The sequence below is a fragment of the Nerophis lumbriciformis genome, linkage group LG36 (genome assembly GCF_033978685.3).
Source record: "Nerophis lumbriciformis linkage group LG36, RoL_Nlum_v2.1, whole genome shotgun sequence".
NCBI classification, from domain to species: domain Eukaryota; kingdom Metazoa; phylum Chordata; class Actinopteri; order Syngnathiformes; family Syngnathidae; genus Nerophis; species Nerophis lumbriciformis.
The window spans coordinates 25,012,501-25,029,828 of NC_084583.2; the positions used below are offsets into that span (position 1 = coordinate 25,012,501).

Consider the following 17,328-nt stretch of genomic DNA (forward strand, 5'->3'; position numbering starts at 1 on the left):
AAGATCAAGCGTGTCACCTAAGTGAATATTCCCTAAATGGAAAATTCTCCAGAGACAACACCGCCATCTAGAGGACAGGAGTGATAACTTGTTGCAAGTCATATTTTTGGTCACTTAACAGAATAAACTATCCCACAATGTGGACTTTCTGTGGTTGCAGTGCAGATGGTACTTACAGGAACTTAAGTGGAGCAGCAATGAAAAGTAGACAATGAGTGACAATACATCCACCACCTCCAAAGACTTGCACCTGGGGATAGACTGATGTGCAACACTAAATTGACCCGAATGAATTCATATTGCTCACTAATCAATTGAACTATATACAGGTAAAAGCCAGTAAATTAGAATATTTTGAAAAACTTGATTTATTTCAGTAATTGCATTCAAAAGGTGTAACTTGTACATTATATTTATTCATTGCACACAGACTGATGCATTCAAATGTTTATTTCATTTAATTTTGATGATTTGAAGTGGCAACAAATGAAAATCCAAAATTCCGTGTGTCACAAAATTAGAATATTACTTAAGGCTAATACAAAAAAGGGATTTTTAGAAATGTTGGCCAACTGAAAAGTATGAAAATGAAAAATATGAGCATGTACAATACTCAATACTTGGTTGGAGCTCCTTTTGCCTCAATTACTGCGTTAATGCGGCGTGGCATGGAGTCGATGAGTTTCTGGCACTGCTCAGGTGTTATGAGAGCCCAGGTTGCTCTGATAGTGGCCTTCAACTCTTCTGCGTTTTTGGGTCTGGCATTCTGCATCTTCCTTTTCACAATACCCCACAGATTTTCTATGGGGCTAAGGTCAGGGGAGTTGGCGGGCCAATTTAGAACAGAAATACCATGGTCCGTAAACCAGGCACGGGTAGATTTTGCGCTGTGTGCAGGCGCCAAGTCCTGTTGGAACTTGAAATCTCCATCTCCATAGAGCAGGTCAGCAGCAGGAAGCATGAAGTGCTCTAAAACTTGCTGGTAGACGGCTGCGTTGACCCTGGATCTCAGGAAACAGAGTGGACCGACACCAGCAGATGACATGGCACCCCAAACCATCACCCAACCATGCAAATTTTGCATTTCCTTTGGAAATCGAGGTCCCAGAGTCTGGAGGAAGACAGGAGAGGCACAGGATCCACGTTGCCTGAAGTCTAGTGTAAAGTTTCCACCATCAGTGATGGTTTGGGGTGCCATGTCATCTGCTGGTGTCGGTCCACTCTGTTTCCTGAGATCCAGGGTCAACTCAGCCGTCTACCAGCAAGTTTTAGAGCACTTCATGCTTCCTGCTGCTGACCTGCTCTATGGAGATGGAGATTTCAAGTTCCAACAGGACTTGGCGCCTGCACACAGCGCAAAATCTACCCGTGCCTGGTTTACGGACCATGGTATTTCTGTTCTAAATTGGCCCGCCAACTCCCCTGACCTTAGCCCCATAGAAAATCTGTGGGGTATTGTGAAAAGGAAGATGCAGAATGCCAGACCCAAAAACGCAGAAGAGTTGAAGGCCACTATCAGAGCAACCTGGGCTCTCATAACACCTGAGCAGTGCCAGAAACTCATCGACTCCATGCCACGCCGCATTAACGCAGCAATTGAGGCAAAAGGAGCTCCAACCAAGTATTGAGTATTGTACATGCTCATATTTTTCATTTTCATACTTTTCAGTTGGCCAACATTTCTAAAAATACCTTTTTTGTATTAGCCTTAAGTAATATTCTAATTTTGTGACACACGGAATTTTGGATTTTCATTTGTTGCCACTTCAAATCATCAAAATTAAATGAAATAAACATTTGAATGCATCAGTCTGTGTGCAATGAATAAATATAATGTACAAGTTACACCTTTTGAATGCAATTACTGAAATAAATCAAGTTTTTCAAAATATTCTAATTTACTGGCTTTTACCTGTATATAAGAAAACAAAAAACCCCACTAACACCCATATTGCACAAGAAAAAAGGCAGATCACAGTAAAAAAAATAAATAAAACATCTTATAAAGTCACAGGTTACCGGTAGTAAAGACCTGCGAAAACACTTCTTCCTGTACCGTGGAGTAAAGTCTGTGCTTCAGTGAGATTAGACATGATGGATGTGAACATACTTTGCTCAGCCACCTCCTCAATATTATCTCATACCTGCCAACTTTTGAAATCAGAAAAACCTAGTAGCCAGGGTCTAAGGGCCGCAGGCCCCGGTAGGTCCAGGACAAAGTCCTGGTGGGGGGTTCAGGCTTCGCCCCCCGACGCAAAATGATTATTAGCATTCAGACAGGTTAAAATGTTGCTAAAACCATCACTTTTCTATCAGTCACAGTGACTTTTCAAAACAAAAATATTACAGCAAAAATCATATGGGTTGATTGACATGTTTATTCTGTAAGCTAACTTCAAGTTTGAAATTATTTTGACAGTTAATGCCAGTTATCCTGTCAACCTTTCACAAGACTTCAATTTGTTCATTGAAAGTATAAACACTTTTTACAGTAAACAAATGGTAAAACAGTACTAAACAATTCCATTAAAAAAAAAAATTGGTGTCATTAACTTTCTGTCCAAGCTTGTATAATCTACTGCCTTGTTCAATTGTAAAAAATATTCTGTGCCTAAAATTCACATTTCTATCACAATTATCATACTGTAAACATGGTAAGCTAACTTCATTAAAATTAATAGTCCTGTCAATAGCATGGAATTACAATTCAAATGTAGTTTTTTTGTAAGCCTTTCAAAAGAATTCAAAATATGAAAAATTAATGAAAATTAATTTAAGCCATCAGACACTTGAAAAGTGGCACATCACATCTCTAATGTAATCATTTTAACTTTTCAACAGAAATAGCACTGCAAAAATATTAAGGACATACTTCTGTATTTTGGTAGTTATGCTGTCAACATTTAACAAGATTTCTTCAACTTGGACTTGAAAGCATAAATAGTATAAACACTTAACAGTATAACAGTACTAAACAATTCCAATAGATAACATTGGTGTCATTACCTTTTTGTGGCTAAAATCCAAATTTATTCTATCAGATTGATCATACTGCAAAAATGATATGGTAACTTTATAAGTTTACTTGAAGTGGCATAAAACACTGAAAGTGATTGTTCCTATAACCCCTTTGTTTCAAATGTTTGTTCCACTTGTGGCAGTCGGGCACCAGCATACCGTCTTTGACAACTTGAAGTGGCATAAAACACTGAAAGTGATTGTTCCTATAACCCCTTTGTTTTAAATGTTTTATGCCACTTCAAGTTGTCAAAGACGTGCTGTGAAATACAGCCGACAGGATTGCGCACCAAACACGAAGCAAGGCCAAAGCGCATGCATGGTGCAGGAGAACAAAGGACTTCTTTCATTTAAGGTTTGTGATAAACCATCAAACTCATTCGTTAAAAGGACTCTATAGTAATATAAAGTGAGTTTTTCTGGACATTATCATGCAAGAAAAGTTTATTTTTGGGACCGCGATCACCGCGTAATGATTTTTAAAGGTTGCATTACAAACATTTAACTGTCCCATGTGATCAGCCAGTGCGATTGGAAGTCCATGCTCAATTATTGCCTCCGTAAATAAAACTTCGGCATTTATCACATCCAAAGAATCTGTTTGGGCGATGAAAAACGTTGAAAGTTTTCCACTTGTATCGCTAGCAACGGCATTAGACTTGTGTTTTTTTGTCCCAACGTGGTCTTTTACATCGCTAATTCCTCCGTGTCTGATCGAAAAATCTTGTCTGCACAAGGTGCAATTCGCGTAGTTTTCACCCTTTTTTTTTTTAATTAATGAAAAACCGTATTTTTTATCACTGCAACCGTAACCCGGAATAGGTTGATGAAAACCGTACTAATTACGGGAAAACCGGAGAAGTTGGCAGGTATGTTATCTAGTGGGCAGACTAGGACACTTTAATAGGTCTGTTTATGTACACAATGATGTGTGTAAAAACACTTCATACTCTTATTGTGCATTATATAAAACACAAATGTAGACAAAAGCTGAGGTTAAATGGGGACCATGTACTCCATTTAGCTAACTTTCTACTTGCAAGTGTTTTATAATAACGTATTTCCTTTTAATAGAAACAACAGTTCAGTAAGGAGTATTAAATCCACATATACCACGTTCTTTCAAACTGTCTTTTATTCAAAGTTACTTTGATGAAAAGTTCTTATCGGGTTCCAATAGTAACCTGCCACACTCTGATAAGGTTGTCAGTGTAGCCAGCAAACAGGGTCTGTATAAAAACAAAACATAATGGTTAGAATTCAAAAAGTGTCATTGCGTAGAACAAATACAAAAATACAGAAATGTTTTTGCCCCTCATAATTGCAGGATTGTCATCAGAAGACATCAGATTTTTAAGTGAATAGGTATAATCACTGGGGATGCACAAACACAATCACGGTTGAACACAAAAAGGTAAATAGTACCTGTCCATCGGCAGACCAGGCCAGAGAGGTGCATTGTGGGGGCTCAGCCTTGCTGTTTGTGCTGATCACCTCCTGTCTCAGCTCATCCACAATAATCTTGCCCTCCAGATCCTGCACACACAAGTGTGTTGTCAGTAAATGCAGTCAATTTAGACAACAGCAGTTTGGTTTCCACAACACTCAGAAACAGCCTCTTTATCATCAAATAATACAGTTGGCATTTGAAGTCTCATCACCGCTTTTACACAGCACAACCAATACAAAGCATGGAACAGTAAGGGTTTACCCAGATCTTGATACTGGGGCCAGTGGCGGCACACAGCCAGTAACGGTTGGGGCTGAAGCAGAGGGCGTTGATGGTGTCTCCGCTGTCCAGGGTGTAGAGGTGCTTGCCTTCATTCAGGTCCCACAGCATGGCCTGACCATCCTGAAGGGAACAACAACGCTCCAATCAGCCTGGATTATCTAACTATTTACAGGCAACCTCACTGTCCAGAGAAATATCAAAAAGGTGCAGGTAAAACTCAGAAACAGCCTCTTTGTCATCAATGATAAACAGACAGGCAAATGAGATTCATCACAGTTGAAGGCTGCAAGCTAGTAGTAAAAGTACAGTGTTTAGTTTACCTTTCCACCAGATGCACACAGGGAGCCATCAGGAGAGACGGTCACTGTGTTCAGGTAGCCAGTATGACCAATGTGGTTTGTCTTCAGCTTGCAGTTGGCAAGGTTCCACACCTGGGAGCAAAACATCATCATATGGCGGCATGTAGGTCACATAATGACAAGGTCAGCAGTACAATGTGCCCTCATGTGTAGAAGTGTTTCATCAGTGTGACACTCAGCTAATACATGCATTAAATAATCATCGGGCATGTGGCATCATGTGGAAGTAAAGACGACATACCTTGACCATTTTGTCCCAGCCACAAGACACAATAATGGGGTTGCTGCTGTTGGGGGAGAAGCGCACACACGACACCCACTCAGAATGGCCTTCATCCTAATAATGAACAAGAATACTTTGACTTGACAGCAGTGTTTTCTTTAGACCTACATTCAAAATGTCGCTCGGTCAATTAGCCTTTGGGAGCACAAATTGTTTGGCACCTGAATAGTGTACTTGCAGACTCCAAGTGTGTTCCACAGCTTGATAGTCTTGTCGCGGGAGCCAGACACAATTTGTCGGTTATCAGCAGAGAAGGCCACGCTCAGGACATCCTTGGTGTGTCCCACAAACTGGCGAGTGGTGGCGCCACTGAGGAGACATGACGGTTCAGAGGAATATTAAACTGCACTGAGGCCCAAGGTTAGGAAGTTTCATGCTTCCTCAATGTCATTAAAAGAGGGCCATTAAAAAATTGCCTTTGGAGTTGATACAAGTTTTATGGTGAGGATCCTGGAATTAATGTTTATTTTAATTACTGTAAACGTTCAAATTAACACCTGCATTCAATTAGCCGCAGAGTCTCCTATAGTCTCGGGTTGCATGGGAAACTAAAGTACCGTATTTTCCGCACCATTAGCCGCACCTAAAAACCACAAATTTACTCAAAAGCTGACAGTGCGGCTTATAACCCGGTGCGCTTTATATATGGATTAATATTAAGATTCATTTTCATAAAGTTTCGGTCTCGCAACTACGGTAAACAGCCGCCATCTTTTTTCCCCGTAGAAGCGGAAGCGCTTCTTCTTCTACGCAAGCAACCGCCAAGGTAAGCACCCGCCCCCCATAGAAGAGGAAGCGCTTCTTCTTCTACTGTAAGCAACCACCCGCCCCCGTAGAAGAAGAAGAAGCGCGAGGATATTACGTTTCATTTCCTTTGTGTGTTTACATCTGTAAAGACCACAAAATGGCTCCTACTAAGCGACAGGTTTCCGGTTCATGAAAAGACGCAATCTCTCCATCCGCACACGGACTACTATTTCACAGCAACTGCCTAAAGACTTTCAAGAAAAGCTGGCTACTTTCCGTGCATATTGTAAAAACAAGATAGCTGAAAAAAAGATCCGGCCAGAGAACATTATCAACATGGACGAGGTTCCACTGACTTTTGATATTCCTGTGAACCGCACTGTGGATACAACGGGAGCACGTACGGTGAATATTCGCACCACAGGGAATGAGAAGTCATCCTTCACTGTGGTTCTAGCTTGCCATGCTAATGGCCAGAAACTTCCACCCATGGTGATATTCAAAAGGAAGACCTTGCCAAAAGAGACCTTTCCAGCCGGCGTCATCATAAAAGCTAACTCGAAGGGATGGATGGATGAGGAAAAGATGAGCGAGTGTTTAAGGGAAGTTTACGCGAAGAGGCCGGGTGGCTTTTTTCACGCAGCTCCATCCATGTTGATATACGACTCCATGCGCGCCCACATCACGCTGGTTTTTAATATATTATTAAAGTTTGACTGACCTATCTGACTGTTTTTTTGACATTCCCTTTAGCGCAGTTAGATGCGGCTTATAACACGGGGCGGCTTATAGGTGGACAAAGTTTTGAAATATGCCGTTCATTGAAGGCGCGGCTTATAACCCAGGGCGGCTTATGGTGCGGAAAATACGGTAGTCTACATAACATGCAATGGTGGTTCTTTGATCAATATTTTGCATGGATGGATGTTTTACAGACCATCTTCGAGCCGCTTCCTAGACTTGTGTTTTGTGGGCGGTCTTATTTACATGGCTCCACTTTGACAGCGTCTTCTCTTCATCTTTGTTGTAACAGTAGTTTTAGCACTTCCATAGCAAGTCTACTGCCACATATATTTAAGACTGTACGCTACTTTATATTAGATGGCAACAGCGGAGGATGAATGCCCCACAACAAGAGGATGGAAAAAAAGCTTCTTCTGCAGACTGCAATGGCGGACGCGCTCACATTTTCGGGACTAATGTAGATCGCAAATACACAACAGCAAGAACCAAGAAAAGTTGGTTTTGCATAACATTGCGAAACAAACGCCAGATAATGTCTCCTACTAGGTGCAATTTTGAGATCCATATAAACACACACACCATAATACTTGTATGTTGAAGCACAGTCTGACTGCAGTAGCCGTATTGCGCCGACAATTCAAGCGGTGCGGCTTCGTAGATGACCAAAATTGCAATAAAACTGACAGATTTGAGTGTAATGTTCATCTTAATGAAACATCACCTTAAAATTTGAGTTTTTGCTTGAAAACAAAAAGCAATATAAAGTATTGTAATGTCCAGAAAAAAGACAATCTGACGCTCGTTTTACCTTTTATTGCCAACCAAGCTAACGAGCCCCATCGGAACAGCGCTGCGGAAACCGAATGTTGCAAGGGTGTAAGCCATAAGCAACGAATCTGTCTGGATCGGAGGCAGAATGCCCGCGTACTTTAATATATTCGACAAACCTGCCGACAGCGATCTATAAAATTTAAGATGATGCTGACGGCTTTCAAGAAGAAGGCTTGCAGCAGCGCAAAGCATGTGCCTGGCTATTTGCAGCTCGCTTTTTGTTGTTTTTATTGTGAATAGAGTGACAGAAGTCTCTAAACACAAGTACAGTCTACAATAACACCAGAAATAGATGCTATGTTTGTTTCTAATTTTAATAAAGAAATAGTGACTAAAAGGATTGGCAAATTCTCTTGGGAAAAAAAATCTCACCCAAGTACATTGTACAATTGAAAAATACAGCAAAACAGTAGTATGTAAAGAAAATATGTTATTACTAGGGCTGTCAAACAATTAAAATATTTAATCGCGTCAATCAAATTGTTCATAGTTAAATCAAAATGAATCGCAGATGTAATTTTTCATCATTAATAAGTGTACCCTATAGATCTGGTATTGTAAAATGAGATATTTCTACCTAAAATCAATTAATACTAAAATTTATAACAAAATTGTTTTTAATGTATACTTATTTTTGTTGTTGCTTTTTTAAAGAACATGTATGCATCGTAGCAAATGTGAGCTCACATTGGCCACGGCTCCATACGATAGGTATCTTGGCAATCTAGGGGAAACCCTGACCAAATAAAATTGCTTTAAGGTAAATAAGCACAACCAGAATTAATACGTACATTAGGCACACCGGGTTATAAGGCGCACTGACTTTTTTTTGAGAAAAAGGGACAATTTAAGTGCACGGTATTGTCCGAAATTTACGGTAGTGAGCAAGTTCCTATGGTTTCCTTAATTTGAAATTCAGGCCATGTCTACTCGAATACGGATATGTTAAAAATGCTTCTCAGCTACATGGAAACGGGTACCGTATTTTCCGCACCATAAGGCGCCCTGGGTTAAAAGCCGCGCCTTCAATGAACGGCATATTTCAAAACTTTGTCCACCAATAAGCCGCCCCGTGTTGTAAGCCGCATCTAACTGCGCTAAAGGAATGTCAAAAAAACAGTCAGATAGGTCAGTCAAACTTTAATAATATATTAAAAACCAGCGTTCTAACAACTCTGTTCACTCCCAAAATGTACGCAAATGTGCAATCACAAACATACGTATATCAACATGGACAGAGCTGCGTGAAAAAAGCCACCCGGCCTCTTCGCGTAAACTTAAACTTACCTTAACCACTCGCTCATCTTTTCTTCATCCATCCCTTCGAGTTAGCTTTTATGATGACGCCGGCTGGAAAGGTCTCTTTTGGCAAGGTCTTCCTTTTGAATATCACCATGGGTGGAAGTTAGCATGGCAAGCTAGAACCACAGTGAAGGATGACTTCTCATTCCCTGTGGTGCGAATATTCACCGTACGTGCTCCCGTTCCACAGTGCGGTTCACAGGAATATCAGTTGCTGTGAAATACGGTAGTAATCCGTGTGCGGATGGAGAGATTGCGTCTTTTCATGAACCGGATCCTTGTCGCTTAGTAGGAGCCATTTTGTGGTCTTTACAGATGTAAACACACAAAGGAAACGTACGGTGATATCCGCGCGTTTTTCTTCTTCTTCCGGGGGCGGGTGGTTGCTTACAGTAGAAGAAGAAGCGCTTCCTGTTCTATGGGGGCGGGTGCTTACCTTGGCGGTTGCTTGCGTAGAAGAAGAAGCGCTTCCTGTTCTACCGGGAAAAAAGATGGCGGCTGTTTACCTAAGTTGCGAGATCGAAACTTTATGAAAATTAATCTTAATATTAATCCATATATAAAGCGCACCGGGTTAAAAGCCGCACTGTCAGCTTTTGAGTAAATTTGTGGTTTTTAGGTGCGGCTAATGGTGCGGAAAATACGGTATTTATCCTTACAAATTGAGCTTTTTGTGTGGCAGATAAAAAAAGAAGTGCAGCATTATCTCATTGAACTTGGGCATTAGAATGCACAACCGCATCACCTGTGTTTGTTTTTGGCTTATTGGCCGAACTACGGTTTCTGCAGGTATCAGCAAATCTAATGTAATGCTTTTTAATGAAACTTAGAACAATTTTGATTCCCATGTCTTGCTGCAGCTCCTTAGTCAAACCCACAATTGTCTGTAAAGACAAAATTGTAAGCATTAGACAATGTTGAATAATTAAAGTTTACATTAACAGTGGCCAAATTAAGCACTCGTGTAATCATAATATATAATGTGTATAACCCTTTCAAACGCAACATATTTTGCAATTTTTTAGTGTTTTTTTAACCATTGTGGGGTGAACAACAATTGTCTTAACTAGGTAAACAAACCTCATAAAATAGACTCAATCTGTTAGCAAAAAAAACCTTCAATTAATGCTGAACATCTTGAAGTGCATTTTTTGCTTAAAAAAAAAAAATTGTCCATTTGTTTTTTTGTTGCCAATGGCAATTGTATGATTTTTTTAATGCCTCTGGGCATTGTTTAATTGCTATATAAGGCCTTAATTTTTACAAAATCTACTTGATGACTTTCAATACTATTTAATGACCCGAAGGAGACCCTGATGACAGAATGTGAATGGATTAGTATGCGAACAGATCTTTGATATAAGAATGCCATCCATCCATTTTCTACCGCTTGTCCCTTTTCGGGGTTGCGGGGGGTGCTGGAGCCTATCTCAGCTGCAATCGGGCGGAAGGCGGGGTACACCCTGGAATGTGAAAAGATTAATATGTACAGATTTTTTTATTTTAGTCATGTGGATGGAGATTTTCTTAACGGACCGTGAAAAATGTGCGAGGAGTCTAATCCGTTTGTGTGGACATGGCCTCAATCGGGATGGAAGAGTCTACGACAAACACATACTAAACATGTCAATATAGTCAAGTACATTGGAATAATCTACAGACCTAGGAGCAAGAGGGTGAAAGTACACCACAGGGTAAGGCGGCAGGCAGGTCTTACGTGGTGAGGTCCCACAGGCGGAGGGTGCTGTCCCAGGCTCCAGACAGGGCAAACTGTCCATCAGAGGAGATGACAACATCGCTGACAAAGTGCGAGTGACCCTTCAGGGACCGCTGAGGGATGCCATAGTTTGTTTCATCGCGGGTCAGCTTCCACATGATGATGGACTTGTCTGTGGGGAATAATCACTGTTTATTTTCCACAAATTTTTAAGTTTTAATATGTATATCCAGGGGACATTATCTTTCAAAGTAGGGCTGGGTGATATATTGATATACTCGATATATCGCGGGGTTGTCTCTGTGCGATATCGAAAATTACTATATCGTGATATTCGAGTACCGTATTTTCCGCACTATTAGCCGCACCTAAAAACCACAAATTTACTCAAAAGCTGACAGTGCGGCTTTTAACCCGGTGCGCTTTATATATGGATTAATATTACGATTCATTTTCATAAAGTTTCGATCTCGCAACTTCGGTAAACAGCCGCCATCTTTTTTCCCGGTAGAACAGGAAGCGCTTCTTCTTCTATGCAAGCAACCGCCAAGGTAAGCACCCGCCCCCATAGAACAGGAAGCGCTTCTTCTTCTACTGTAAGCAACCACCCGCCCGCGTAGAAGAAGAAAAAGCGCGCGGATATACCGTACGTTTCATTTCCTTTGTGTGTTTACATCTGTAAAGACCACAAAATGGCTCCTACTAAGCGTCAGGGATCCGGTTCATGAAAAGACGCAATCTCTCCATCCGCACACGGATTACTATTTCACAGCAACTGATATTCCTGTGAACCGCACTGTGGATACAACGGGAGCACATACGGTGAATATTCGCACCACAGGGAATGAGAAGTCATCCTTCACTGTGGTTCTAGCTTGCCATGCTAATGGCCAGAAACTTCCACCCATGGTGATATTCAAAAGGAAGACCTTGCCAAAAGAGACCTTTCCAGCCGGCGTCATCATAAAAGCTAACTCGAAGGGATGGATGAAGAAAAGATGAGCGAGTGGTTAAGGTAAGTTTAAGTTTACGCGAAGAGGCCGGGTGGCTTTTTTCACGCAGCTCTGTCCATGTTGATATACGTATGTTTGTGATTGCACATTTGCGTACATTTTGGGAGTGAACAGAGTTGTTAGAACGCTGGTTTTTAATATATTATTAAAGTTTGACTGACCTATCTGACTGTTTTTTTGACATTCCTTTAGCGCAGTTAGATGCGGCTTACAACACCGGGCGGCTTATAGGTGGACAAAGTTTTGAAATATGCCGTTCATTGAAGGCGCGGCTTATAACCCAGGGCGCCTTATGGTGCGGAAAATACGGTACTCGATATATCGCGGGGTTGTCTCTGTGCGATATCGAAAATTACTATATCGTGATATTCGAGTATACGTTCTCACAGTTGCTTTTAGCTGTGGGTATTACACTATAAGCGTTTATCGCTCTTTGTTGTCTCTCCTCACAGAGACATAAAACAAGCACACCTTCTTACGTACGTCACATACGATACGCCCTCGCGGAGCAGAGAGGTAGCGGCATGGGTAACGTTAGCTGTGGTGCGAGTGGTAATACGAGAGAAAGAAGGTGCCAATCTGGTAACAAATGAAGGAAGAATTAATTCTAGGGATGTCCGATAATGGCTTTTTGCCGATATCCGATATTGTCCAACTCTTTAATTACCGTATTTTCCGCACTATAAGGCGCACCTAAAAACCACAATTTTTCTCAAAAGCTGACAGTGCGCCTAATAACCCGGTGCGCTTTATTACGATTCATTTTCATAAAGTTTCGGTCTCGCAACTTCGGTAAACAGCCGCCATCTTTTTTCCCGGTAGAACAGGAAGCGCTTCTTCTTCTACGCAAGCAACCGCCAAGGAAAGCACCCGCCCCCATAGAACAGGAAGCGCTTCACCCGCCCCCATAGAACAGGAAGCGCTTCACCCGCCCCCGGAAGAAGAAGAAAAAACGCGCGGATATCACCGTACGTTTCATTTCCTGTTTACATCTGTAAAGACCACAAAATGGCTCCTACTAAACGATCCGGGTCATAAAAAGACGCAATCTCTCCATCCGCACACGGATTACTACCGTATTTCACAGCAACTGAACCGCACTGTGGAACGGGAGCACGTACGGTGAATATTCGCTCCACAGGGAATGAGAAGTCATCCTTCACTGTGGTTCTAGCTTGCCATGCTAACTTCCACTCATGGTGATATTCAAAAGGAAGACCTTGCCAAAAGAGACCTTTCCAGCCGGCGTCATCATAAAAGCTAACTCGAAGGGATGGATGGATGAAGAAAAGATGAGCGAGTGGTTAAGGGAAGTTTACGCGAAGAGGCCGGGTGGCTTTTTTCACACAGCTCCGAAGGCGAACACACCTTCACTAAGACGGGCAGACAGCCTCGGACGACATACGCCAACATCTGCCAGTGGATCGTAAATGCTTGGGCAGATATTTCGGTCACAACTGTGGTCCGAGCTTTCCGGAAGGCAGGATTCACAGAACAACAGCGACACTGACTCCCGATGACTTCTACGAGACGGAACCGGCCATTTTGGATCCCACGCTTGCACAACTTTTCAATTCGGACACCGAAGACGAAGAATTCGAAGGATTTACGAATGAAGAATAACTTCAGAAGGTGAGCGCTATGTTTATTTTGTGTGTTGTGACATTAACGTTCGAGCAACATTATGTTACTATTGCTCTACACCATTTTGAATTTTACTATGTTTGTGATTGCACATTTGCGTACATTTTGGGACAGAGTTGTTAGAACGCTGGTTTTCAATATATTATTAAAGTTTGACTGAACTATCTGACTGTTTTTTTGACATTCACTTTAGCGCAGCGTTTTTTTGACATTCACTTTAGCGCAGCGTAGGCGCGGCTTTTAGTCCGGGGCGGCTTATTGGTGGACAAAATTATGAAATATGTAATTCATAGAAGGTGCGGCTAATAATCCGGTGCGCCTTATAGTGCGGAAAATACGGTACCGATATCAACCGATATATACAGTCGTAGAATTAACACATTATTATGCCTAATTTGGACAACCAGGTATGGTGAAGATAAGGTACTTTAAAAATAAAATAAAATAAATAAGATAAATAAATTAAAAACATTTCCTTGAATAAAAAAAGAAAGTAAAACAATATAAAAACAGATAGAAACTAGTAATTAATGAAAATGAGTCAAATTAAGTGTTAAAGGTTAGTACTATTAGTGGACCAGCAGCACGCACAATCATGTGTGCTTACGGACTGTATCCCTTGCAGACTGTATTGATATATATTGATATATAATGTAGGAACCACAATATTAATAACAGAAATAAACAACCCTTTTGTGTGAATGAGTGTAAATGGGGGTGGGAGGTTTTTTGGGTTGGTGCACTAATTGTAAGTGTATCTTGTGTTTTTTATGTTGATTTAATATATATATATATATATATATATATATAAATATATATAAAAAAAAAACTGATACAGATAATTTCCGATATTACATTTTAACGCATTTATCTCTAATTAATTCCCAAGAAAAACAGCATGGTGTCCATAGTCTGGCGGTGGTTTGGCTTCAAGCGGGAATATGTCGAACAGACAACCGTAATTTGTCAAGTGTGGAGCAAAAGCGTTGTTACAAAAAGTAGCATTACTGTTAATTTGTAGCATGATTTTAAAAGTCACCCGCTAGAGAATGAAGAGTGCTTGAAACTCTGCACGTCAACATCTCCGGCCGGTGCCACACCAACAAAATGCAGAGGCAACCATTTCCACATCAACACCGTATGAAAAAAATAGTCAAGGAGATAACGGCCGCAGGAACCTACCACATAGCGAAGGACATACACTATTTGATTTCCTATTATGCAGCTCATTTTTATTTGACACTTATTGAAATATCTTGTGTGACATCATGCACTAAAGTGCACTTTATTTGTTTTGAACTATTGTAGCGGTGTTCTGTACAAAAAGTGCACTTTAATTTAGTGTTGTTTTGATATGTCATCTTCGTGACATCATGCACAAAAGTGCACTAATAGCTTGTTTTAAAATGTCTCTGACAATCTTGCACTTTCTGTTTTGAAATGACATGAATGTTTGTGCCACTGCTTAATAAATACACTTTTGGTCAATTAACTTAGTTGTGATTTCCCTATCTGCATAAAAGTTTAAAATGAGCAAATATTAACGCAGTATGAACAAGAATGTTTTAATGTAGACATAGAATCATCATACTGCTGTGATTATATGCATCAAGTGTTTATTCAAGGCTAAGGCAAAATATCGAGATACAACTCACGTATCGTGACATGGCCTAAAAATATCGAGATATTAAAAAAAGGCCATATCGCTCATCCGTATTTCAATGCTTACTTGAGCAGACATAATCTCATATTGCACATGTACGGAAAAAGATATCTAAGAGTATTTTTATATTAAATAAGGTAAAATATGTGTTAGATTATAGGGCAATACGTATATTGTATTGTGCACTTATATTGCCATATATCAGCTACTGTGTGGGGGAACATATAAGAGTAACATAAAGGCATTGTATCAACTACAGAAAAGAGCTATAAGGATTATTCATAAAGTAGAATACTTAAAATACACTAACATTATTTATTAATTCGGCAGAGGGGTTAGTGCATCTGCCTCACAATACGAAGGTCCTGAGTAGTCTTGGGTTCAATCCCAGGCTCGGGATCTTTCTGTGTGGAGTTTGCATGTTCTCCCCGTGACTGCGTGGGTTCCCTCCGGGTACTCCGGCTTCCTCCCACCTCCAAAGACATGCACCTGGGGATAGGTTGATTGGAAACACTAAATTGGCCCTAGTGTGTGGATGTGAGTGTGAATGTTGTCTGTCTATCTGTGTTGGCCCTGTGATGAGGTGGCGACTTGTCCAGGGTGTACCCCGCCTTCCGCCCGATGGTAGCTGAGATAGGCTCCAGCGCCCCCCGCGACCCCAAAAGGGAATAAGCGGTAGAAAATGGATGGATGGATGGGGTTTATTGAAATCACAGGAGCTAGTAAAGTTACAGACATTATGTGTCATGTTTAAGGCTAAAAGTAAAACATTACCAGCAAATTTACAAAAAAACATTTGTCATCACTTCTGAGAATGAAGAGCGTAGAAGAAAAGGTCATTTTTAACATCAGTATTCAAGGACAACTTTAAAACAAATGTGTATATCAGTGGTGGGGGTTAAACTATGGAATTCCCTTTACAATGAGATAAAAGATTGTAAAAATATATTCCAATTGAAAAAAGTATATAAAGACAGAACAATAAGATCATAAGTGTTTACATTTTGCATTTTATTCACTATTTTACTTATTTTTTGCCTGGTTTTGTATCATCCGTGAGGCGTATATTACTTCTTTTGTTTGGTTTATACTTCATGAAGATTTGCACTTGTGTTTTTTTGTTTGTTTTCGTTATATTTGGATGTAGATGTTGGTGTATATGATATCATTAAGTAAGACTACTATTATGTTGAAGGGGGCAGGAAAATATAAGATTTTTCTTCATCCTGCTCCTTCTCAGGCATTGGTGTGTAAATGTATAATTGAGGTGTAATAGTCTATCGATCAATGAAGGAGATAAATAAAAATGAAATGAAAAAAAATTAAATGAACTTAAACTTTGATTACACAAATACTCAACGAACATTGGTTATTAATGAATTAAAGTTTTAATATGTATATCCAGGGGACATTACCTTAAAATACTTACTTGTGCAGACACACTTAAACTTTATTTACACAAATATGGATTTTGTACTCAAAGAACATCGGCTATTAATGATAAAGCTACTACAGTTAGAGCTAACGTTAGCTAATAAGAACCGCGGCTATAATTCGTTTATTCTCAAGCCTGGCCAGAATGAGTTACTAAGCAGTAAGTTATAAAGAATGTATTCCTTTAAGGATATGTTTATTAATCATTCACAATATCACTGCCGTTTATTGTACATTACGACAAGCAACTAGCTAGCGGACTTTATGCTAGCACAGCCATGTTGGCGGAGCCGGCGGGAGGAACCTCACCTCGGGACGCCGATAGAATCATGTCGGGATATTGAGGCGTCGTGGCGATCTGCGTGACCCATCCACTGTGCCCCTTGAGGGTCCCCCTCACTGTCATCTGCTCGGTCATTTTGGCGTTGTTCGGTGAAGCCTTCGACAAGGATGGATTCGGATTATAAGAAGTCCAAATGTTACCTACGTCCTCATCGCATCTGGGCACAGAGGAAAAGGAAGTAAGAACCCGGATGGACAAACTATGAGGGGTGAAAAGCCAGCAAAGGATTCTGGGAAATAGGGCTGTAACGTGCGCAATTTGAAGCAGCGCCACGCAGGCATATGGCGGTACTGCAGAGAAAAAAAGTTATTGTTGAAAGTATGGAGCTTTTTTTTTTTCTTCTTTCAAAATAAAATACAAATCTAGTCATTTAAAACAGTGGTCCCCAACCACCGGGCCCGGTACCGGTCCGTGGACCGCACAAGAAATAAAAAAAATTAATTTTTTTTTTTTTTTTTTTTTTAAATTAAATCAACATAAAAATCACAAGATACCCTT

General features: G+C 40.5%; 1 protein-coding gene across 1 annotated transcript; it reads right to left on the bottom strand.

The window, feature by feature from the left end:
- Positions 1–4,135: 4,135 nt before the first annotated feature.
- rack1 (receptor for activated C kinase 1) lies at positions 4,136–17,016 on the bottom strand. The gene is made up of 8 exons (XM_061930087.2): positions 16,797–17,016; positions 10,734–10,905; positions 5,554–5,701; positions 5,351–5,446; positions 5,071–5,181; positions 4,730–4,870; positions 4,444–4,554; positions 4,136–4,247 (listed from the first exon to the last, which is right to left on the bottom strand). Exons 1-8 carry the CDS (start codon positions 16,903–16,905, stop codon positions 4,182–4,184), a joined length of 954 nt encoding a protein of 317 aa, XP_061786071.1. The 5' UTR covers positions 16,906–17,016; the 3' UTR covers positions 4,136–4,181.
- Between the last annotated feature and the right edge of the window lie 312 nt (positions 17,017–17,328).